This window comes from Artemia sp. Qi Xiang Cuo, chromosome 12, assembly GCF_049724085.1.
Source record: "Artemia sp. Qi Xiang Cuo chromosome 12, ASM4972408v1, whole genome shotgun sequence".
In the NCBI taxonomy this organism is placed as follows: Eukaryota; Metazoa; Arthropoda; class Branchiopoda; order Anostraca; family Artemiidae; genus Artemia; species Artemia sp. Qi Xiang Cuo.
Window position 1 is genome coordinate 40384399 of NC_142805.1, and position 25915 is coordinate 40410313.

Below are 25915 nucleotides of genomic sequence, written 5' to 3' on the forward strand. Positions count from 1 at the left end.
TTATTTATTCCACATCTGATTTTTTTTTTCCACCTCCTCTCCTCTTGGTGACTTTCAAATTTTCTTTAAAAATATCTCTTAATTTATTCAATGTCACCTACTCTTTTCTTAATAAAAAACTTCTTCTAAAATTTCAAAATATGAAATTTATATAAAATTGAGCATTCCAAAATATACCAGGGTATCAAAATAGAGGTATTCTACATTTCAATTCTCTTATACCTTTTAGGTTCATCCGGTATCTCAGACTGCCCTTCCCCCTTAGGGCACCCCTTCCATCGTGACCTTAAATTACGCTTTTCAAATCCTTTTTCATCAACCTCTATTTCCCCCGATATATAATTTACTTTTACCCCCCATCCCCCAAAATAACAATATAAAAAAAAAAAATTAAAAAAGAAATGAAAAACTCTACCTTTACAAAAAAAAAATACTAATAGGTAGAATGTCTCATTATCCGTTCACTTCATTTCCTTTCCCTTTATTACTCATCTTACCTTTCCCCTTTGGCTGCTCAGGTCTCTTTAAACTTTATCATTATCCTGCTTTTAATGCTTCTCAATCCTCTTTCAAAATTTATCTGTATCCCAATTATAGTAATGATTCCTTTCTCATTGTTGTATTTATTTTTTAAGCAACAACATTTGAATTTATATTTAAAAATTTTTACAAAAAATTTTTCTTTTTCTTTTCTCTCTTTCTTTTCCTTTTCTTTTTTTTTCCACATCTGTTTGACTAAATCAATAACTTAAGATGCTCCACTGAATTCCCGTATCCAGAGACATAAAAGGTTTAAAAGATTTTTGCCCCTCCAACAATAGGTACAGGAGTTTGCGTCCTTTTTTTCATTTCAATATCACATTTTTATGAATGGACTTGGCAAATGAAAGACTCACAAAAAGCTATTACTCATATAGGAAATAACTTATGGTGTTCTCAAACCTTAGGCTGATTAGTAATCTGTTTGTGTATCATAACGACTAAAACCAACGACGGTGGCCGTTAAAAGGTTTCAGATCTGTGATTTTTCTTTACAAGAGGCATTCTCTTGTAACTCTTCTTTGATCTTTATAATCCAAATTATATTCTTGGTGAAAAGGTCACGCTGTTAATTCAATTTAATTTTTAGTTTCCATCTCCGATTAAAAAATCGCTTTGTTTGTGCTTTAAATTTGCTTTTTGCTTTGTGAACGCGACTAGAGAAATCGTCGCTGTCATGTCTAAAGGTGTACCTTATATTTTCGCACTTCCGGAATAAATTTCCAAAATGTTTTCTGATATGCTATAAAAGAGAAGATTAGAAAGGCAACATATATCAGAAGGATCTAAGTGTAGTTGAACAATCATTGCACTGTAGATCCTCCCAATGAGACCAGCTTGACAGACGATTTTTGGCAATTTGTTCAAGATTGTGAAAATTTCAGATACGATCTTTAGGTGTAAGAGCGACGAAATATTCGGGCACTAAAGCATGCTCTGACCCCCGCCTAAAGCAAACATTTAGGACGACCCACTTGAGAAGAATGGCTTTGTTCGGAGCGTGTGGATCTGGTGCCCCGAATAATTACACTAAAAATTACACTGTTAAATTCTCATTCACAAAATGTAAATGATTGGCCATATAGGCAGTCTATTGCTCTTCTTTGTTCTAAGTCTCAATTCTATCAAAGGCTCAGTCGATATGGAAAGCCATGATAGAACCAGGAAAGATATTAAGGACACACTGGACATTACTGATAGGCCTGGAACAAGGAATTGATAAAAACAACCTGTTATAGTATTTACACTTTTCGAACAGTAAAACTACCACAGAAACTGATCTAAGCTTTTGCAAAGAAAATTGTTCTTCTTCCATGATCTCAGTAGGCCCGAGAGTGTAGGGGGAAAATGCTTACGCCTTGTATGTTTATTAATTTAAAAAAACAAAGTTTTCCTAAGGGAAGCAAAGAACAAAGTTAAAACTTAAAACAAACAAACATTATTACTTCACAGCTTATCTAATATATATCAATAAAGCTATTACGAATAAACCCATTAATTATATTTTTCTCTGCTTTTAGGATTATAGAAAACTAGCGCTTTACTGAAAACACAAAATAATATAGGAGTTTTGGTACAGTAGAAGCAAACCGATTTAGGACACGTAGCAGAATAAAAATAAGGCATTTTAGGATTGTTACTTTGTTATTTTTTTCTCATTTAATTTGGAACCACTTCTGCACAATGTCTCATTTCAATGACTGGCTCAATGGTTTTGGTTTTGAAAAGAACATATCATGATTAGTTTGTAGACAAGTTTGAATTCAAGCCATCTTGATAGTATTAAATAAATAAAAAACAAGTTTTTTTTACCTGAAAGTGAGGAACGACTTTAAAACTTAAAACAAACAGAAATCAGTCCATATATGAAAGGGGCTGTCCCCTCCTCAACGCCTCGCTCTTTACGCTAAAGTTTTTTATTGTTTAAAAAAATAAGAGTTTTGAGAAAGTCAAACTTTATCGTAAAGAGCGAGCCGTTGAGGAGGGTACAGTCCCTTTCATATACGGAATAATTTCTGTTCGTTTTAAGTTTTAACGTCGTTCCTTACTCTCACTTAAAAAAAACTTGTTTTTTTTTTTATTTCTGAACGTTTATGAATTAATGCAGGTTTTGATTTTGGCTCACCGTACATGGATAATTAAAATAAAATTTGCATATTAATTTTAATTTTATTTGGTTAAATGGCCTTCTCGAAACTTGTTTAATTTTATTTACGAACGTTTTTATTAGTAATAAATATACGTAACTTACGAATTAACTTACGTAACGAACTTCTATACGTCTATTGGGGGGCTTTCCTTCTAGTCAAAACATTGCTATTTCAGTTACCTTCTGAATTTTGTTCAAGTTCTTTGGAATCGACCTCGGACACAAAAAGGCCTTTATTTAGAATAAAAAGCTGTTATGAGAATACTAAAATTTTTGTCTTAAAGAGCGAAGTATTGACATGGGGATAAACCCAATCATACACGTAGTATTTACTGTTCGTTTTAAGTTTTGATGTTACTCCTTATTTTCAGTTGGAAAACTTGTTTTTTTTTATATTTAATTTCTTATCTTTTTTTTAAATAATGCTGCGAAATCCGGCACCCCCTTCATAGCAATATGCCTTCCACCATGAAAACCTTCTTCATGGAAAGATCCTCCCACTTAACCCCCAACCCTCCCACGCCCCGACTACCACAAAAAATCCCCCCCCCCCGAAAACGTCTGTATATTTCCTAATAAGCAATGCTATATGTTAGCATTGGCTAAAGTTCATAACTTTCCGCCGTCCCCCCGGGGACTTCGGGGGATTAAGTCATCCTAAAGGACATCTTTCTAATATTCTCAACCATGCTGAACAAAATGGCCATCTCAAAATTTTGATCAGGTGACTTTGGGAAAATATGAGCGTGGGAGGGGGCCTAGTTGCCCTCCATTTTTTTTGGTCACTTAAAAAGGGCACTATAACTTTTCATTTCCGTTCCAATGAGTCCTCCCACGATATTCTAGGACCCCTGGGTCGATACAATCACCCCTGTGAAAAAAAAACAAAAAAAACAAATAAACACGCATCCGTGATCTTTCTTCTGGCAAAAAAAGCAAAATTCCACATTTTTGTAGATAGGAGCTTGAAACCTCTACAGTAGGGATCTCTGATACGCTTAATATGATAGTGTGATTTTCATTAAGGTTCTAGAACTTTTAGGGGGCCTTTCCCCCTTTTTTCGAAAATCAGCCAAATTTTCTCAGGCGCGTAACTTTTGATGGGTAGGACTAAACTCGATGAAAGTTATATATTTGAAATCAGCATTGAAACCTGATTCTTTTGATGTATCTATTGGTATCAAAAACCCGTTTTCTAGAGTTTCGGTTACCATTGAGCCGGATCGCTCCTTACTTACAGTTCGTTAGCACGAACTGTTTAATTAGGACTATATATTAGCTTTAGAATTTGTATCACAACTTCAAATTTACTGTTGTTTAGAGAGAAATAACCAGATTTCCAGAGTTCATCTTTTGGCTTATTTGATCTTCATTTCGAGTATTACTAATGCGTATTTCTTACGACTTAAGATTGTGTATTACTCACTATTGGTATTATAGCTGGCGTGACCAAAATGTTACCTGATAAATAAATCCAATATTTATATATGCTTTTCAATGACTGCAGCAACTAAAAAAATATTTTTTTTATATGCTTAAGTTTTCAAGATAATTTTAATTGTATACTAAAAGTTAATGATGTCACAACTGGTGTAAGACTATGAAGAGCTTTATATATTAGTTTAATGTTGTCAGGCTACGTACTCACTTTTGACTCCCAAATCAATATTCCTGTTTTTATGCTTGGCTTTTGTGTTTTCACTAAAGCGCTAGTTTCCTATAATCCTAAAAACATAGGAAAACATAACTAGTTGGTTTATTCGTATCAGTTTTATTGATATATATTAGATAGGCTGTGAACTAATAATTTTTGTCCGTTTTAAGTTTCAACTTCGCTCTTTACTTTCCTCGCGGAAGCTTTGTTTTTTTTAAATTGATCTTAGCTCGTTTTTGATCAAAACTTAATGTAGAAACAACAACGTCATGATCTTTTTTATTTATACGGAATAATTTCTGTTCGTTTTACAGCTGCTGCAACCATAATAATTGCGTAACTTACAGCCCTTTCCCTAGGGACTATGGAGTGTCTCATCATCATCAAGAGTGTGATCATTGGACCTTTCAACTATGCTGAAAAATAATGCTATCTCATAATTCTGATCGGATGACTTTAGGAGAAGGGGGCCTTTGGAAGATGTGGAGGGGTTGGGGGCCTAGCTGCCCTCCAATCTTTTTGCTCGCTTAAAAGGGCACTAATAATTTTATTTTCCGTTCGAATGAGCCATTTAACATCTCTTTATGTTGTTCTGGTAACTCGCTAGCCCTGGTTAAAAAAGGAAAAAAAGGACACAACAGTGTTATCCATGCAAAAAAGTTGTTTTTATTTGTTGCTCAAGGTGGAGAACTCTAAATACACTATACAAGATTTTTATTCATACTAATTCCAATGGACCAACTTTGATTTTGATCTGAATCTGATGCGATTTTGGAGGGGTTTCAGGCTCTTTTTCAAAATCATCTAAAATTTGTTTTCTCAATAAAATTTTACTTTTAAGATTAACAAAAATAATAGTTACCACTTCCAAATCAATGTCAGATGGCGACTTTCTCATTAGGCAGTTTTTTATTCAAAATGCGTTTTTCAACTTTTGATTAATATGGGATGTGGTTTGCTCTTTACTAGGTTTTAGCTACTACTGCAACCATGATTGAAGGCACAAAACCATGATTGAATAAAACTACACCGATACGCCCAATACGATACACGCGAGACCGATAGACCCGATACCGATAGTCCCGATACCACGTAAAGCCCTTCCCCAGGGACTATGAAGGGTCATATCATCATCAAAATCATATTTATTGGACCTTTGAACTATGTTGAACAAAATGGCTATTTCAAAATTTTTATAGGACGACTTCAGAGGGAGGGGACCTTTTGGGGAGGGGGGCTAGCTGCCCTCTAGTCTTTTTGATCACTTAATAAGGGCAATAGCAAATTAAATTTCCGTTCTAATGAGCCATTAAACATCTATTTATGATGTTTTGGTCATTCGCTAGCCCTGGTAGAAAAAAAAAGAATAAAGCAGACGTTTCAGTGCTACCCATGCATAAAAAGTGACTTTCCTTGGTGTTCAAGGTGGGGCATTGTAATTATCATAGGTAGCGCAATAGCGCTGCCAAAGTAAAGAACGATGTTGGCAAAATGTTTTTTTTTTTCAAGGCCAGGGCACTTCGTATTGAAGGAATTGTCGTAGAAACTTCAAAAAGGGCTCATTCGATTGGAAATTGGAATGGCTAGTGCCATTTTCAATAGTCAAAAGTGATTGGAAGGCAACTAACACCTTTTCCCAAACGCATCCAATCAAAATTTTGAGACAGCCATTTTGTTCAACGTAGTTGATTTCCAAATTGAACTTATGTTTTTGAGGAGGAAACTCCCCCCACAGCCCTCAGGGCAAGGGTTGTAAGTTATGTCTTAGGGGCATATAAGGTTTTTATAGCAAGCTTTGTCGTAGAAGCTTCAAAAAGGGTTCATTTGATTGGAAATTCAAAGGGCTAGTGCCCTTTTTAATAGTCGAAAATGATTGGAGGGCAACTAACCCCCCTCTCACGCACTTTTCCCCGAACACATCCAATCAAAATTTTGAGATAGTCATTTTGTTCTAAGTAGTTGAAAGCTCTGGAAGTTAGATCTTTGAGGATGACCCCCCTCCCCCACAGCCCTTAGGGCAAGGGTTGTAAATTATGCCCTGGGGGCATATAAGGTTTTTTGTATAGAAACTGTTGTCGTAGAAACTTCAAAAAGAGCTCATTAGATTGGAAATTGAAATGGCTAGTGCCCTTTTTTATAGTCCAAAGTGATTGGAGTGCAACTACCCCCCCCTCTCCCACCCATCCTTTCCTCAAACACATACAATCAACATTTTTAGATAGCCATTTTGTTCAAAGTAGTTTAAAGTTCTGGTAATTAGGTCTTTGAGGATAATAACCTCCTCAGAGCCCTTAGGGCAAGGATTGTTAGGGCAAGAGCCCAGGGGGCATATAAGGTTTTTGTAGAAAGTTTTGTCATAGAAACTTCAAAAAGGCTCATTTGATTGAAAATGAAAGGGCTGGTGCCCTTTTTAATAGTCGAAAGTGAATGGAAAGCAACTAACCCCCCTCTCACGCCCACCATTTCCCCAAACAGATTCAATCATAGTTTAGAGATAGCCATTTTGTTCAACGTAGTTGAAAGTTCTGGAAATTATGTTTTTGAGGATGACGAACCCCCCAGAGCGCCCAGGTCAGATTGTAAGTTATGCCCTGGGGGCATATAATGTTTTTATAGACAGCTTTGTCGTAGAAACTTCAAAAGAGGCTCATCCAATTGGAAATTGAAAGGGCTAGTGCCCTTTTTAATATTCGAAAGTAATTAGAGGGTAACTAGCTCCCCTCTCACGCCCACCATTTCCCCAAACACCTCCAATCAAAATTTTCAGATAGCCATTTTGTTCAACGTAGTTGAAAGTTCTGGGAATTAGGTCTTTGAGGAAGACACTCCCTCCAGAACCCTCAGGGCTAAGGCTTTAAGTTATGCCCTGGGGGCATATAAGGTTTAATTGAAAGCTTTGTTATAGAAACTTGAAAAAGAGCTTATTCGATTGGAAATTCAAAGAGCTTGTGCCATTTTTAATAGTCGAAAGTGATTGGAGGGCAACCAATCCCTCCCGCTCACGCCCTCCTTTTTCCCCAAACACATACAATCAAAATTTTGAGATATCCATTTTGTTCAACGTAGTTGAAAATTTTGGAAATTAGGTCTTTGAGGATGACAACCCCCCCAAAGCCCTCAGGGCAAGGGTTGTAGGTTATGCCCTGGGGGTATATAAGGTTTTTATAGAAAGCGAAGTCGCAGAAACTTCAAGAAGAACTCATTCGAATGGAAATCGAAAGGGCTAGTGCCCTTTTAATAGTCGAAAGCGATTGAAAGACAATTAACCCCCCTCTCACGCCCACCATTTGCCCAAACATATCCAAACAAAGTTTTGATGGAGCCATTTTGTTTAACGTAGTTGAAAGTTCTGGTAATTATGTATTTTAGGATGACAAACCCCCCAGAGCCCCCAGGGCAAAGGTTGTAAGTTAGGCCCTGGGGGCATATAAGGTTTTTATACATAGCGTTGTCGTAGAAACTTCAAAAGGGGTTCATTCAATTGGAAATTGAGAGGGTTTAAACCCTTTTTAAAAGTCAAAAGTGATTGGAGGGTAACTATCCCCTCTTACGCCCACCACTTCCCCAAACACATCCAATCAAAATTTTGAGATAGCCATTTTGTTAACGTAGTAGAAAATCCAGGAAATTAGGTATTTGAGGATGACAACCCTCCTACAGCCCTTAGGGCTATGGTTGTAAATTATCCCCTGTGGGCATATAATGTTTTTATAGAAAGCGTTGTCGTAAAAATTTCAAAAAATGCTCATTCGATTTGAAATTGAAAGGGTTATTGTCGTTCTTAAAAGTCGAAAGTATTCGGAGGGAGAATCCCCCCCCCCGCCCATCATTTCCCCAAATATTTCAGATCAACACTTTAATATGGCCATTTTGTTCAACGTAGTTGAAAGGTCTGGAAATTATGTCTTTGAGGATGACAATCCTACCCCCATAGCCCTTAAGACAAGGGTCGTAAGTTATGCCCAGTGGGCATATAAGGTTTTTATAGAAAGTTTTGTCGTAGAAGCTTCAAAAAGGGCTCATTGGATTGGAAATTGAGAAGACTAGTGCCTTTTTTTATTAAGTGATCAAAGGGCAAATGCCCCCCCCCATCCCAAATTTCCCCAAACACTTTCAATCAAAATTTCGAGATAGACATTTTGTTCTAAAGGTAACCAGACGCTCTAGTGTTCTTTTTAGAGTCAAAGTGATCGGAATGCAGCTATCCCCCCCCCCCACACACACACACACACGTCGTATTGTCCCAAAATGCATCTAATAGTAATTTTGAGATAGCTATCCTATTCAAAATGGTCCAAATATCATATAACAAGGCATTTGGGGTTGAAACAATCCCCAGAGATCAGGGGCGAGGGTTGTAATCCATGCCCAGGGGGTATTTAAGGTTTTTGTGGAAGGGATGGTTGTTTAATTTTAGAAGAGGCTCAGTCTTTCTCCCTAAAAAATGCTATGTTAATATAAAGCGAACAGAAATTAATTAAAAAAAGAACACTTTTTTAACAAAATAAGTTTTTTTTAAAAAGTAAGGAACTCCATAAAACCAAAATGAACAAAAATAGAATCAAATAATGACAGAAATATAAATAATAGTAAAAATCAAAACGAGCAGAAATTAATATGAATAGGGTTCTAAACCCCAAACTTTAAAAACCAGAATATAATTTGTACTTTACTGAAAAAAATTCTTTTAAATGTTTCACTTTTCAAAAATCAAAAATCAATTAAGATTTTAAGGAATAAATATCAGCATATATATATTAAACTGACAATGCAGATTTTTTTTCAGTAAATTCATTTGAATTTTTTTCAATAAAGTATAAATTATATGCATATTATTATACTCGTAGTAATTTTTGCTCGTTTTGAGTTAGACTTATTTATTTTAATTTCTATTTGTCTTAGGTTTCATTTATTTATTGATACTGATTTACGGTAGTTGTATTCTTGGTAGATTATTGGATTCTATTTTTGTTCATTTTGGTTTAATGGAGTTCTTTACTTAAAAAAAAAACTTATTTTGTTGAAAAAGTTTTTTTAATTAATCCTATAAAACGTTTTAGACCACGCTGATTCCAATGGTGCATTTTCTATTTCGACGATCCGAAGCCATTTTCAAGGGGTTTCAGGCTCTTTTTCGAAACCCCCATAAATTTGTTTTTGCAACAAACTTTTACTTTTCAGATTAACCGAAACAATAGTTACCATTCCTGATTCAGTATCTGAAGGAAATTATTTCTCATAGTTTTTTTTTCAAAATGCTTTTTTCAACTTTTGGTTACTATGAGCTGCGGTTCGCTTTTCCCTAGGTTCCAGCTACTACTGCAACCCTGATACCTACCCGGGAAATGCTTTAAAAAACGAGCCTAGAAAAGGACTGAAAAAAAAACCACCCGATATCGATATGCCCGATACCATGTACAGCCCATCCCTAGGGACTACGGAGGGCCATATCATCATCAAAACCATATTTATTGGACCTCCGAACTATGTTAAACAAAATGGTAATCTCAAAATTTTTATAGGACGACTTTGAGGGGAGCTATCTGCATTCCAATCTTATTGATCACTGAAAAAGGTCACTAGGAAAGTTAATTTCCGTCTGAATGAGGTATTAAACATCTCTCTAGGGTGTTCTGGTCATTCTGTAGCCCTGGTGGAAAAAAAAGAAAAAAAAGGAGACACATCACTGCTACCCGTGCAAAAGTAATTTTTCTTGTGTTCAAGATGGAGGACTGTCATTGTCCTACTACAGGTTTCCGACCATCATAATTCCAATGGCGCACTTTTTATTTCGATCTGATGCCATTTTCAAGGGGTTTCAGGCTTTATCTTGAAATTACCACAAATTTCTTTTCGCAATAATTTTTACTTTTAAGACTAACCGAAACAGTAGCCTAGTTACCATTTCTGATCCAGTGTCAAATGGCAATTTTTTCTCACTACGCAGTTTTCTTCAAAATGCGTTTTTCAACTTTTGGTTATTATGGGCTGTGATTCGCTCTTTACTAGGTTGCAGCTACTGCTTCAACTATGATTTCCTTTATACCAGTTTCCTTACAGGTTACTGCCTTCTACAATAATAATTTTCAGGTTCTTTAAAACTAACAAACCTATCTCATATAATATCGTTAAATAAAATTTGGAACATTTCAACTGGTTAAAATTCCTTCATATTATAGGCAACAATCTATAGTCTCCCAATGCCTGATAAATGTTCTGATGACAGAGACTGTGACGGAGGATGTTGCTTGTATGATGGACTTGTAACTTTAGGTATGCTTTCTTTTTTAGTTTAGAAATCGTTTTGTTGTCTCGATTCGTCAATTTTAAGAACAACAGTGTTAATTCAACTCTTTAAATATACCTAGGTAGAAAAGGGACAAATTGCCGTGAAGGAATTAAATATCCATTGAAAGAACCAAAGACAAAAAGATTTGACATTGAAACGTCAACATTATCAATTTCTCCCCCCAGAAATCTTTTTCATTTTCAAAGCATGACGACTTTTTTGCATAAAAGATTTTGTATTTTTGATTTGCTTTTTATTTTTTTTGGATAGAGACCAAGATGAATAGACCATTCATGAAAAAAAAATTACATATGATCATTTCAAAGGTATTACCATGAGCTTTCTAACCAGTGGTTGAAATTTCAATTACCATATGTTAAAAATTAGATGAAAAAACCAAAGATACTGTTAATTTGTTAAATGACTCGGAATTAAAAAACTACTACGTGGGCATCAGTGAATGCAACAGAAGCAAATCAGGTCTTTAGCAATAATTATTTTGACCAGAAAACTGTGATATATTCCACCAAGTTCTCCTGAGAACCGCAGGGGTTAATTCCTACCATTTTTGGCCCCACACCTAATACTTTTGGTCGATTGTCTTCCAAATACGTAATGTGTGTCCAAGGAGCTTATAGGGATGGGGGCCACTGTATACGCATACTGACATCTCAAAATTGGCAAATAGGAGAGAAATAGCCATCCCCCGTCCCCCTAAAAAAAACTTTTACTTGCAGACTAAGGTGGCTCCTTTTTTTTCAAATACTAAATAAGCAATATAATTACATTTTGTATAATTATATGTCATTTAAAATATGGCTATAACTGGTAAACCATAACGAATTCACCCTGGTTCTCCTGAGTGCATGACGGTTAATTTTTAATATTTTTGGTTTCACATATGCCTTCATTCTTCAGTTTCTCTGCCAAATAAATAATTGGTCTTCAAAGTGTGTCTATGGGGGGGGGGAGCTTTCTTAAGCAAGCTAAAACATTTGAAAACGTGGGGCCTCCTTCCGAATGCTCCGCTCAAATCCTCCATCCTTAACCCCTCCCTTTAAATACTCTTCTACTTGCAGGGTGAAATAAATTTGATAAAATGACAGTAGAGCATTTTCGTTGATTTTGAAATGCAATCAAACGACTAAGTTTAGTTTTATTCTAACTTTGATTTACCTTGTCGGGGTGGGGGGGGGGTAAACAGAGGTTTTCTAAAAATATTGCTTGTAGTGAGGCTCCCATTAAGGGTACACAGATGGTTAGGTTTGAAATCTTCAATTATAAACAGTTACATATAAGGAAAATTAAAGACAACAAATCGTTTTTATAGGGGAAATAATTCTACCAAAAATCAAAAGAATTCAGAGTAACGTAGAGTGTAATTGAATTTAATTGCCACTCAGTATTAAATTCAAAAATAAAATTAGATCAAATCTTCCTCGGACCAGAAAAATACGACTACACAATGTTAGCCATGCAGGTAGTACAGAGGTTCTCTTGACAGCTGCAACAAAAAGGCATTTCCATCTCCCGGTATTTGGTACCAAAATAAATTCTATTCCCATGATAGACATACGCATCTACATCCGTAGAGTATAAGCTAGAATCTTGGCAAAAGTCAACGGTCTAAAAGCTTTAATAAATAATTACAAATTACTTTGAAAAGCTCCAGCTTTCGCATGTTCATCATGTAAAGCTTCTTTTTAAATAGAACTTCATAAAATACATATTAACGTCATATAAACTGGCTAAGAATTTTTCCAGATTTAGTGACTAAGCAAATGTATTTAAATTTCAGATTACGGTTTCTGTGACCTTGAAAGTTCTTGTTTGCCGCTAGAAGAAATAATAGATGAGACAGAAGAATTAATTCCAGTTAATCCTGATGATCTCCTCGAAGAAGAACTACCCGAAAGCTCTGGTGAAATAATACCTTTTTTCAAATAGAACAAAAGATTCTCATCAAGTATATTATATTTTATTCAGCAATTTTACAAATAGAACTATTATCTAAAGCTAATATTAAACTTAACAGTCACAATTATGCAAGCCAGACTTCACTATTGGAGACGTTGGAAAACCACATGGCGACATCCCAAGTTAGAAAGCCCGCCACTTGAGAAACCCCCTTTCAGAATTTTAGCTGCCTTTGGTTCATTGTTCATTAAAAGCTAGAAGGGCTCAATTATAGACATGCCAAGGCTAATAAAAGTAACATTTTCAAGAAGGCAACTAACGTTTTGCTACCAATCAACACCAGAAAACTTCGAAGGCACAGCATAACAAAGAAGACACTAAGAAAACACAATTAAGGCTTTATTAAGCTTAATTTTGCGAAGATAATATACAACACTGGGTAATTCATACATTTTAATTGGCAAATATAAAAGTATCTTGCAGCAAAAACAAAACTTGAAATGCTTAAAGCAAATTTTGGGTAAATATCTTCACGACATCAATACTAAGAAATGTTTCTTTTACTGGAGGGGGGAGGGGGATCCTTCTAAACACCAGAGAAACATTGAATCATACAAAATTGACATCTTAATTTAGTCCAGATAATTTAAAACACGGGTTGATTCCTGAACTAAAAAAGGGTAATTCCTGAAAATAAAATAGCAAAAAAAAACTGGAAATTTGGTGAAAACTATGACATCTTACAGAGCGGATCCAAAGCCCCTCTTTCGTACATTTCTGACTGTAATTATTTTTTATAGCTAACTAGAGCTATTTTCTCACACTGATAGCCATGTATATTTTTTTTTTCACATATCTATAACCAACTACGCTTTATTTACGCTCCACAATTTAAGATTTTAATTTCCGTTTGAGCTTTCAAACTACTAAAGAATTGGTTTTACACTTAGTTTTATAAATTATACAGTATATAAAGACAACCTAGAACATAGGATCAAGCAAAGTGTTGCACTTTCTAATTTGTATAAAAGGGAGTTACAAACTACATAAATCCAAGTAAGGACTAATGTTAACCTTGTTGTAGCAGAGTGGATTGATGCACTGCTTGGCAATACGGGGCCCGGGGTTCTATCCCCGCCGCAGCATGGTTGGGAAACAAGCTTGCTACTTGCCCCTGAAAAAACACCCAGCAACTAAGACGTCGATTCGACAGCCTATGCACCAGCAATGGCTCAGGAGGATTTCTATCCCTTTTTTTAATAACAAATGTTAGTAAAGAGTACTTAGAATGTCAGACAGAAATGGGACTACTACCCTCCTAATCAATTATCCTTAGTTTGAGCGATTTATTTTTTCTTCCAATATATTTATCATCCTATAGTTACTTGTGTATATGCAGTTTTTTCAAGACAGTTTTCGGTAATGAACTCTAAGTAAGGAGTGGCTCGGCCAAACACTAACTGAAACTCTGAAAATTGGGATTTTGACAAGAATTGATACATTAAAAGCATTAGCTTTTTATGCTGATTCAAAATATATAAAATACGTCTAGTTTAATCAAAAGCCCATCAAAAGTTACGGGCCTGAGAAAATGTACTTCATTTTCAAAGAAAGGGGTAACACCCCCAAAAAGTAAAGAAAGGGGTAACACCCCCAAAAAGTAAAGAAAGGGGTAACACCCCCAAAAAGTCATCTTACAAGAAAGCTACATCATCAGATTCAGCATACCAGAAAACCCTACTGCAGAGGTTTCAAGCTCTTATCTACAAAATGCGGATTTTTAAATCTTTTTGCCAGAAGAAAGGTCACGGATGCATGTTCATTTCCCCCCCCCCCCCTAGGGATGATAATATCGAACTAATGGTCGTGGATCGGGAGAGGGCTCATTCGAATGGAAATTAAAAGTTGTAAGCTTTTTTAAATGACCAAAAAGATTAGAGGGCAACTAGCCCCCGACAGACGCTTTTTTACCCAAAAGACATACAATAGAAATTTTGGGATAGCCATTTGATTCAGCATTGTTGAACGGTCCAATAACTATGCCGCTGGGAATAACATGACTCCCACAGCCCCTGGGGAAAGGGCTGTAAGTTGTGCAATTTGCCCATTGTTTATATATAGTATTTTAATCGGGAAATATACAGAAACTTTATGGGGGTGATTTTTTCTGCAGGAAGGGGGGAATTTCCACGGGGAGAATTTTCCATGAGAAGGAAAGATTACGGGTGGAATTTTCCAGGGTAAATTTTACACAGGGGGTGGAGACGATTTTCTGACCTGACTTGAAAAACGGTTAGAAACTAGATAATAAAAAACTTTTTTTTTCAACTGAAAGTAAGGAACGACATTACACCTTAAAATGAACAAAAATTACTCTGTATATGAGGGGACTTCCAATTCCTCCACCCTCATTCTTTACGCTAAAGTTTGACTTTTTGCCACACTTCTTTAAGAAAGATTGCTCAAACACGAAGACCGTTGAATTTAAATGAGAGGTATTTTTTAAAGAACTTTCAGACTTTAGCATAAAGAGCGAGGGTTGAGGAGGGGGCAGCCCCCTAATATATGGAATAGCTTCTGTTCGTTTTAATGTTGCTCCTTACTTTCAGGAGAAAAAACTTGTTTTAACTTAACTTTTAATTAATTCACTGAACCTCTTGACTTTTTAGTCATTAAGTGCACTTTACAGGTTCAATACTTAAAGTAGTGGCACTGAAATCCTTTTCAAAAATCATAGTTTCGAAAGCCAGTAATCTTTCTAAAAGCCGCAAATCAGGATCAGTGGGATAGAGACTCGTCATTTATTTACCTGTGTTTTAGTGATTTTTGTCAAATCTGCAAATTTTTAGATGATTTGCCTAGTGATGTATTTCTTATACCAATCGTAACACCAAATAAGCTTCACATATTATTAAAAAAAAAAATTAGTGCATAAGGCTTCAAATTTATTGAAGTCACCTCCCTAGATAATAATACCCTATGAAAAAAAACTTGACAACGTATACTAGGAACAAAAAGTCCGATATATTTCTTATTTAAATACATATGTGCATACCAAATTTAAAGCTAGAATCTGTTTGGTACTGGCAGTGCTGATTTTATCTAAAAATAAAGAAAGCTTCAGGTTAGCTTATTTCATTCTAAATTAAAAAGGGTTAAGATGTATTTTAACTTAGACATAGTTACAGAAGCTGGAAGTCAGCCCCCCCCCCCCCGCCCTCCACTTTACGTTCTTTGATTTTATTAATTTAATATTTTTATTTTCAGAAAGCCTCTATTGATGTATCATAATAATGCACCTCCCCCTCCCCCACCTAGATCATTCCTAGTTATGCCCTTGAATTTGAACACGAAGGAATCATTGTTTCTAGGCCTATTTCTCCCCTCTACCAGCCCTTTCCCTTCCTTATCTGTCTTTCAAACAAATGTTTGTTGGCACCATAAAATAACAGCAAACCGTACAGGCAGGTTGACTTTGTAAATCAAAAAGTCAGTCCACTGTAGTTTACCAGATAAGAGAAATTAAACGTTTTATGTTCTTACTTTGAATTTGGTTTAACATTGCGCTTGAAATCCACAAAAAAAGCCACATGAGCACTAATTTACTTCCAGGGGGGGGGGGTATATACACTGGAAATTGTGACACCGTTGGCATACTCAATGTACTTTATGTCAAGTCACAAATTTTCAAACCAAAAGAACAACAAAGCAGCTGCTCAGAAAAAAACAAGCAAAGCAAAAATCATTGGCAATCCGACTGAACATCAAATTACTTACAAAACTAAAAGGCTCCAATGTAAGAGCGAAAAGTAAACGTAATATTTCATAAAAATAACCCATGTAGAGTTTTATTACTCTACGCGACAGAAATAATTTGGCACAGTAAAGAACTAAACAATGAAAATATATGCCATAAAAAGCTTAAGTAGTGGCCAGTTGCAAAAATGCTAATATTAATAAGCAGTTAAGTAGAAAAGACAATAAATAAAAAGGAAAAAAATGAAAAAAACATGAGTGTTCCCAACATGAGTGTTCTCCGGAAGGCGCCATGTGGAAGGGGAGGGGTTTGACATTAAGGAAATTCCACCCGCTTGGAATATGAAGACGGAATATCAATAGGAATAATAATAAAACATCCAAACATAAAACATTAACGAGAATTTGCGATCGCGACCCTAAAATAAAATTTGGGGATCAACATGATTTGATAAATTTAATAATAAATGAATTAAAGGAAAAAAAAAATTTAATAAATAAAAAGGTTTCAGATTTCTTTTTATTAAAATAGAACTTTTGGCCTTAAAGGAACTGAGAAAGACCTGGGGTCTACGAGCTATACAAATATATTTAATAAACTAGTATAAACCACTTAAACAAATCCAGTCGTGAAGAGACTGACAAAAAGAAAAAAAAATATCCTTTAATATATTTTCCAACTTACCCGGATTAAATTAAGAGATACTGGTAATTAAATACTGATTTAACTTTTATGATATCGCAATTCAATTAGATCGCATCTAAAAATTAAAAACCGATTTGACATTTCATAAAAATCAAATTATAAATTAATAGATATTGAATTCTATAAATTTAATCAATCGAACAAAATGGTTAAACTTTTTCAGCCAGGGACATAATTTTTCTCCACTACCCCGTCTCCAGTAAAAGAAGAAACTTCTTTAAAACAATAGAGAAAACCAAAAATAAAATTCTGCATGACGCAGAAAAAAAAACTAAGAGAAAAATCATAGATAAAAAAAAAAAATTAAAACGAGTGTAACAGTATCAAAGAGAAATAAAAAAGCACCATAAAAACGAGGAATTTAAAAAAGCTGAAGCTCAAAACTAAAAGAACGCAGCAAATAGAAAACGAAAAGGTGAAAGAGCCACCCTCTCACACAAAAAGCAAAAATGGCATAAGGTAGGTCTTTCCCAAATTATTTGAGTGGAAAGTTTTGCTTGCTGTTTTCTCCTTTTTGTAAGTCTGTTACAACCGGTTTTGCCTCAGAGCATACTAAAATAAACGTTTACTGTAAACAAAACTGCGAAAAGCAACCAACAGACAAAGAACTCAAACATAAACTTAAAGAAGACCCTTCGCCAATATAAAGAGCACAACTATTTTAGTTGCATCACAGCTGCAATTATAAACATGGCAGCTATTATTAAAATTTCATAGTCTTTAACCGTTCAAGACCACAAAAAGTATTCTTCTATAAACATTCTCTCTTATTTCAGCCTTAGAATTTCATTCGCCTTTCACAATTTACAAAAGTTGAGTCACTACAAATTTATAGAGGCAAGGGGACATAGTTCAATCAATTAAAAGTTTCCTTTTTGCAATCTAGACAAATCAAAAGTCAAATCTAATTAAGGTACACTATTTCTTTCTTTTTTTTAAATACAGCCTCCACAACTAAGCTAAATAGAGTTAAATCGGACTATCTAACAGAGTTTACATTTTTTTATAACTATTAATTGACGTTTATTAATTTCTCATGTCGGCTAACACTCTTTAATTTTAGAAAAAAAAAGCTATTACCCTCCAAAAAAATCCCAAACTTTCAGAAAAAAAGGCTTAATTCGGCTGAGATTGCGTCCACATTTAAAAACTAACATTATTTCAGAAAAAAATAAAGAGATTGATGTTTATATAGTTAATAAAAAAGGTAAAATAATTCACGCTAGAAAGAAGCATCCGATCTGACTATCTTAAATGCATCAGATGCGATTACTTGGCGTTATCTACCTCTTGAGCTAACATATCAAGAAGTTGTAGTACGGGGTGATGCCCCGCCCCCCCTCCCTTCCTAAAAAAGGCGATTGCTTTTGAAAAGAACTTTTCTTAATTTGGAGCTACCGTAGACCAATTTATTCTATAATTTAATTGAATGTGTTTCCCGACTCCAGCAATGTTTATTGGGATACTTACAAAAAATTTGTCCTTGAAATTGTCCCAAATAAAAAACCAAAGGATCCTAAGGTAAGGGATATTGTTTTACCACTATAAATCAGTCTTATAACTTATAAATCGGCCCCTGAAGTTCCCTTTCAGCTAATCTTATCTTATATTTCTTTCCATGTCTGGATTCTGTATCAATTGCAAAATTCAGATCCATGAAACTGTCCTTTCTGAGGGAAAATCTCTTCTAGTTGCACTTTACACGGTGTATTTTTGCTTAAGTCCTAGTTGAGTCACATTTGTGCTCACAGACCCTGCTTCTAGAACACCTTGTGAAATAAGTGTCATTAGTAACGGCACCGAAGATATTTCACAAGACGACACTTTTAAGTGTGTTTATGGGAGGGGGTGAGGGGTTCGCCCCGTGAAGAACAGATTACTGATAGATTAGGGCTATTAGTAAATGTAGTTCATGTAATATTCTACTTAATTGTACCTACATTGTAGAGTGTCAAAGACTACCTAAGGATTTTTCTCTTTATTTGTTGGTTTTGCTTAGGTAGCTTTTCTTTTTTTAGTTTTTTTTTTGGGGGGGGGGGGCAGAATATACCCAGAATCTGTTTCCCTTATGGAAATATTTTGCCCGTTTTATTTTCATTTACGACGAAAACAAATTAATTATGATTACATTCATTTTATCGCCAACAGCATCATACTACAGATTTATTCGCATTTTAAGATAATTATAGATTTTTATCACTTCACAGCAAAATAAGAGAGAATGGTGATGTAAAAAGTGAGCATCACAAAACGAATAATCACAGATTAAAGTGCTATAAATCAAAATGACGGGCAATATTAATTATTTGATTGGAAGCTCCAAGATAAGCAGCCTTGGACGAAGCGTACGGTGACAGTACCTACAATAACCAAAAAGTTATAATAAAATATGCCAAATTTATAACTTATAATTTGCTGCTAAATATTAATGCATGGGGATTGCACAAAATCACACATAAACCACACCTCTTAAAAGTTAGTGCTACAAACAGTATTTTGCATTCAGTTTACTTAGCCTTCTCATCCCCAACCTCCTTCGAAGAGACAAACGATTTTCTGGATATGCTAGTCTTTCCCAGAAAGGCTTTATTTTCATTTCGTTCTTATCATACGAAAGGCTTGTCATTTATGAATAATTACTATTGTTTATGTTTATTTTTGTATAAACAAAGACAATTTGTATAAATAATTGTATAAACAATTTAGTTTTGTATAAAGAAACAAAACTAAATAAACAAAATATTTGTTTATGCTTATATGATTATTTTCATTACTTATTTTTGTATTTTTCAAAGGCAAAAAACGTCACTCAATCATACTAAGTATATATTTTTTCTCGTCATTCATTAAATTTAGATTTAAAGAATCTTAGGTAATTTAACTCCAATATTTGTCTAAAAGATATACGAGGAGAAAAGCAGAACTGAAATTAAAAAGAAGCGAAAAGAAAAGAAAGGAGGGGCTTCGAAGAAATAGACGAAAGAGAAGAAATATAAGAAAGTATACTCTGGATTTGCAACTTAATAGGACTAAAACGTATTAAAATTACTCCAATTTTCGTTCCATTCGAAGTTTCTTTCAAGAATACTTAGACAGTTAACCTTTAAAGGGAAAATATGATAAAAATAAAAAACACCCAGCAATTTCTAGCAGTCTATATCCCTACGAGTGAAAAACACAAGATCATGACAAAACGAAAGGTTCTTTAATAAATGTAAACTCTGAGACACATAAGCAAACAAACATAAAGAAAAAACACAAAAACAGACTAACAAAGAAATAGAAAAAAAAGCCAAAAAATACAAAACGAGAAAGAATGCACAGCCTTTAAAAATAGGAATAGAGATTGGAATACAAGAGAGATAGGAATAGAAATAGAAGGGAGATGGAATAGGAATAGATTATTAACTTCGATCATTTAAAAAAAAAATACTTTTTATGTTTTAATTGTATTTAAGTTCTTTACTAACATAGTTAATAACTGTGTTTTCAGTTTTCATCTTCAGAATAAATACTATTGTATCGGTTTATATTCAGATTTTTTACTCAATCACTGAGAAAGATTAAGATTTAATTATATCCTACAAGTAACTATAAATGTGATCACCTATCCCAACCATCTAGTTTCAAATGCCTAAAATTTCTAAAATTTCTAATGCCTTCCTTTTATTCTGTCCGTGTTAGTTTCAAAAAAAGTTACACACTACAAATTAAAAGTTCTAAATTCGAGTTGACAAACTTTGAGAGCAAAAAACGAAACAAAAACAAGGCGTCCTCAGCGCAAAAAAGGAAAACTAACATAAAATAAAGAACTATGAAAAGAGAAAGAACTGGGAATATCTAAAGGAAAAAAGGCACTCTTAAAAGTAAGCCAGTCAAGAACCGAACAAAACCCAATTCAGAAGTAGGACATATAACACATTAGGTTCTAGACTGGATTGAACTACTTCAACTGTATATTTAACCAATACATTTGGATTGTCCAGCTTCTTTGTATATGTTGAAAATTATTACGATCAGAATGTAGCTGTTTTTTTTTCTGTTCTTTAAATTATTTTAAACTAATTTTTTTTAGTTTCCGCATGGAACTTCAAAATTTACGTGACAATACGTTTTTTTCCTTTTTATGTCTGTCGTCCGGTAAGGTCTTTGGCTAGCAACTATAAATGTTGTATCTACTTCTGTATCGTTTTTTTTCTCTTGCTTACATAGGGCGGCAAAAAAACCTTTGTCAAAAAAGCACAATAAGTAATTTTATATTTTTTTTTTAATTAGCCTATCTAGTCCCTAGCCGTCGGGTTTTAACCTAGCCCCGACTATTTTTCATCAATCAAAAACTTTCCAAAATCAAAGAATCCTGATTCAAAAAAGTTAAAGTTGACTCCCCTTGTAAAAAGATTCAGAAAGTACACAACTCGATAAACTTAGGTATCGCGTTACTGTCGATGAGTTATGAATAACAAGACAAAATCATGAATAACACTATATAGATCAGTATTATCCAGCATGAAATGTTTTACTACCCATGTCTGCTGAGCATTGCGGCACTATCGGTGGCGCCAGTAGTTTCATCTTCCTGATGCTATATTATGATAAAGCGTGTAATTACGTGTTAAAATGTCAAAATTTCTTCTTTAATTACTTTCCCATATTGTTTGATCTCGTCTTTTAGTTGTATGAATTTAATCATTGTACTTGTATAGTTAATAAATTTGGTTGCAGAAATATAGCTTTTGAATCTGAATTATTATTATTTGCAAAAGCAACTAAAAAAGAAGCTGAATGAGAGACTAGTGACTATTTACCAAAATAGTGCGTAGATCCACATAAGTTAAAAAGAGGATCGTTTTAGCTGAAACTTTACCAATTCCTTTTACACTTGATGTAGTATAAACCAGAAAATGACATAGGAAAAATTTATGGAACAAAAAAAAACAAGAAGAAAGAGAGGCAGGTTAATTAAATACTAAAACGATATACTTCATCAAACAGAAACGTCCGAGAAACATGTTTTATCTAAAAATCTTCATTGATTTCTGAATACATGATCGAGCGAAAAGCAAAAAACTCATTAAACTGTTCATTGACATTTGAAAAAAAAAACAGAAAAAGGAAGAGTAATCATCAGCCATGACATAGGAATTATTCATGGAAAAAAAGAAGAAGAAAGGGTGACAGGGTAATTAAATCCCAAAACGATACACTTCAGTAAACAGAAACGTCTGAGAAACCCGTTTTATATCAATATCTTCACTGATTTCTAAATATACAATCCTGCAAAAAGCAAAGAATCATGTTCTTTAAATTATTCATTGGCAATTTAAAAAAAAGAGAAGAGTAATCATAAGCCATGACATAGGAATTATTCATGGAACAAAAAAAGAGAACCAGAAAGCTCAAATCTTCACTGATTTCTGAATACATAATCCAACAAAAAGCAAAAAAAGTCATTAAACTATTCATTGGTAATTGAAAAATAAAGAGTAATCATCAGCGAAGAAAAGAGAAGAAGAAGAAAGGGAGAGAGGGTAATTAAATGCTGAAACGATACACTTCAATAAACAGAAACGTCTGAGAAACCTGTTTTATTTCAATATCTTCAGTGATTTCTGAATACATAATCCAGCGAAAAGCACAAAAAAAGTCATTGGCAATTTAAAAAAAAAAGTAAAAAATAATAATAATAATCATTAGCCAAATCAAAGCAGTTCAGCAAGAAGGTGAGATAGAGAGCAATTGGAGGTTTTCCTAACTGCTTTGAAGCATGATCCAGCGCATAGCAACAAATCATAAATGAGTTATTAACATATTGAAATAAAATAAGACAGCTGATAGGGAAATTATCTCCCAAGACGGTGCATCTCCAAAAGCCGATAAGTTATAGAGCCCCGTTTTACCTCAAAAACTTCACTAATTCCCTTAGCACATGATCCAGCGTGACTCATATAGATCAGCACAAATCGGCCTGGTATACTTAAGCTATCTGTTGGGATATTTATTAAATACTGATTATCGGCAAATGGCTCTATTGGAGCCCAAACGTACGTCAAATATTCATCTAAAGAGGTGAAATTCTCCTAGAAAAAAAAAAGCTTAGTCTGAATTTCACGACGGAGGTAGTGTAGAAAAGAAGACAGAAAATAGAAAGAAAGGATTAACTGAAAATTAACAGGACCTGAGGAAAACTAACAAAGAATGTTGAATTTCAAATTAAAAAGCAAAGAATTCCCAATGAAGTCCAACAAAAATCGCTTTTTATGGGGTTAAACAATGTCTCGAGCTAGCCTGTTCATTCAACATATTCAAAATGGTGTTTCAGTTCATCTTGGAAATTAAAATTTTTGCTTGAAAACTACCTTAAAGCTTGAATAGCCATAGCAGATTAAACACCATTTTAATAATCTACAGGATTTTTTTTTAGTGTCCCCTAAGAAGCATTCCGGTGTAACTTCAAAGGCAGAAGAACACGTTTAATTGCAAGTACCGCAACAACCAATGGAAATGGCAAATCTTAATTCAGCCTGAAGGGGGGAGGCGTACTGGTAGCAGCACGTCTTTAAGATGGCAGAAGAATTCTTAAGAGACACTTGTTCTCCGTGGAAGCATAATAATAAGATTCAAGATCTAGAATTTGATAGAACATCACCTGCGGCGTTGCTACTAATAAACTATATCTCCCAAATAAAAATAGAGTTTGAGAACTTTTTTTCCCCGCACAGCATTGGTTCCATTTAGCAACACAGTTTAGCAGAAATTCCAAAGACGCCAAATACAGTTATCTGTTCCAGACACATACAAAATGGGCGGATAACCTCTTCAGGCCTTTTCATCTAACTTTCAAAGTCAGTGACTTCTACTTTTTACCCATTAATTCAGAGCCTAAAGTATTGGTTATTTAAGTATTTATTTACAATGTTCAGGTTTCTTTAAAATATTGCTTCTTTGTACTGATGAAGCTTAGTAGTATTTTACCTGTAATTATAATTAAACAAGGAAAACATTCAACGGAATGCAAGAACTCAAATTTACCATCCAGAAAGAACCAAATTAGTAAGTCTCAAACTCACATAAAAAGATAACACTGTTTTTTTGCGATACTAAAAGAAAAAGAAAAGCATTTAGCTTGTTTTCAAGGTAGTAAAGCAAGTTCCCTTCAGACCGTGATTTCAAATGTATATATCATATTAGGTTTGAGCTTACCGCTCAACAGTAGTTTATAAAATGAGTTTTTGGGAAGCCCCCCTTTTAACAAAATAGGATCTAGAACAAACTGTTTCTAATTCGTAAGTTTAAAGTTAACAGAAGGTATATATTCAAAACCAGCAAAAAGATTAGGTTTTTTCACTAATAAAAAAAAAGGCACGAAAAGTGATGACATGAAACTCAGCTGCTTAAAAAAAGAGCTGAAAAACAAAGGAAATACTACACCAAGTTTATACTTTTGGCTTATATTTATGTCGATTATGTGGAAACACTAACTTTAGAATTATATTTTTCAAACCTAAAATTTTGGGGAAGATAAACGGATAGTACATTTGTTACTAGGTATTATGCAGAACATAAAATTCAGACCTTTCTGGAACATCCAAATAACGCTATGGGTTATTTTCAATTGAATAGGAAAATAGCTTACTATTTTTGGATAATTGGATTCGCGAGTGAAGGGGCATAGTGGATTAGAATTAGGAAAAGTAAATTGTACCACAAATTGTGGATGAAAAAAATCAATCACTAAACTATCTTCCTTATTTCGTACAAAAAAGTTTTCAAAACTCAAACCAAGGAATCTTTGCTCAATCTCCGACAAGAATCAATTCCGAAAAACAGCAAAATGGTGTGTAAAGAGTCCAACATACCTGCTAAAGTATTCATTTTGCCAAAACGCTAAAATTTCGAATATAAACTCCAGCAGCATAAAAGAGCAGCAGTTTCTCCGCTAAAGTTTGAAAAAAAAGGGTAGAGATATTCACTTCAGCTGTTACAGAACAGTTATTTGATCTTCCACATCATAGTATAGTTTGATTGCATTATTAGAGATTAAAATGGACTAATACAAAGATTTAGAGAAATCAAAGGAACTATAAAGAATTAGCTATAGGGGGATTTGCATAAAGGAATGAGGGAGATTGTGATTAAATCCCACTTACGATGGTATAACTAGAAATCATGCCATGGTCTCTTATAATAATAATATTGTGAAGACGCTGAAAATTCGAAAAGTCGATCTCAGGAAACTCGGAAATTACTCAGTAAAGGCCAATATAAAGGAATAATCTTTAATAATTATAATGTTAGAGTGAGAAGCCAATAGGGACGTTTTTTCACTCATCAATATGCTAAGATCTTACATCTTTTGTAAGAAAACGCTTAAAAGTGAAATCTTTGAACAAAGATCTTACATCTCTGGTCGTTTTTGTGCAAACGTCCTTCATCATTCTTCTCTGATCAGCGGTCTGAAAACAATAATGAGTAGATCATCAAAGTTCTCTCATTATTGTTCTATATGGCAGAACAGTGGCGGTCTTCACACTTTTTGCGAACATCAGTGAGCTGTAAGATCTTAGAACAAAGATGAGTTAAAAAACGATAATCTTTGCAGAAAGATGTAAGATCTTAGTGCTAAAAAACGGGCCTAATATATTCCAGAGTAGTAAACGAAGAAATTTTCAAACTCAGTTCCACAAAAAGCTCTGATCTTAACCTGCTCCTTTTTTATTATCTTTAATTGTCAGGTTGACCAAAGGACAGGTTAGGCGTATAATGTTTACATAAAAAGATAAATTCAGGTTGTTTGTGTCAAATTCCCAGACGTTCCCTGCGCTCAACAGAGATCATTGCAATTAATTACAATAACTTATTGAATAAGTGTAATTATTGTGCTCTATTAAACAAGGTTCGTGCAAT

General features: G+C 34.2%; 1 protein-coding gene and 1 long non-coding RNA gene across 5 annotated transcripts in view; one reads left to right on the forward strand and one right to left on the reverse strand.

Annotated features, from left to right (window-relative positions):
• The first annotated feature begins 10528 nt into the window (after positions 1 to 10528).
• On the forward strand, positions 10529 to 14237 carry LOC148946106 (uncharacterized). Its single transcript, XR_016142562.1, has 2 exons — positions 10529 to 10616; positions 12431 to 14237. It is a non-coding gene; the product is annotated as an uncharacterized LOC148946106 (long non-coding RNA).
• The window catches only part of LOC148946107 (phosphatidylinositol 4,5-bisphosphate 5-phosphatase A-like), a 49280-nt gene continuing 35959 nt past the window's right edge, over positions 12595 to 25915 (reverse strand). Inside the window, exons 9-10 of one of the 4 annotated variants that reach the window (XM_089098108.1) lie at positions 22909 to 23088; positions 12595 to 15651 (exon numbers count right to left, since the gene is read on the reverse strand). In XM_089098108.1, coding sequence (XP_088954234.1) covers positions 15616 to 15651; positions 22909 to 23088 — 216 coding nt within the window. In that variant the 3' untranslated portion in view covers positions 12595 to 15615. The other 3 variants (XM_089098106.1, XM_089098107.1, XM_089098109.1) reach the window with 3 other exon arrangements.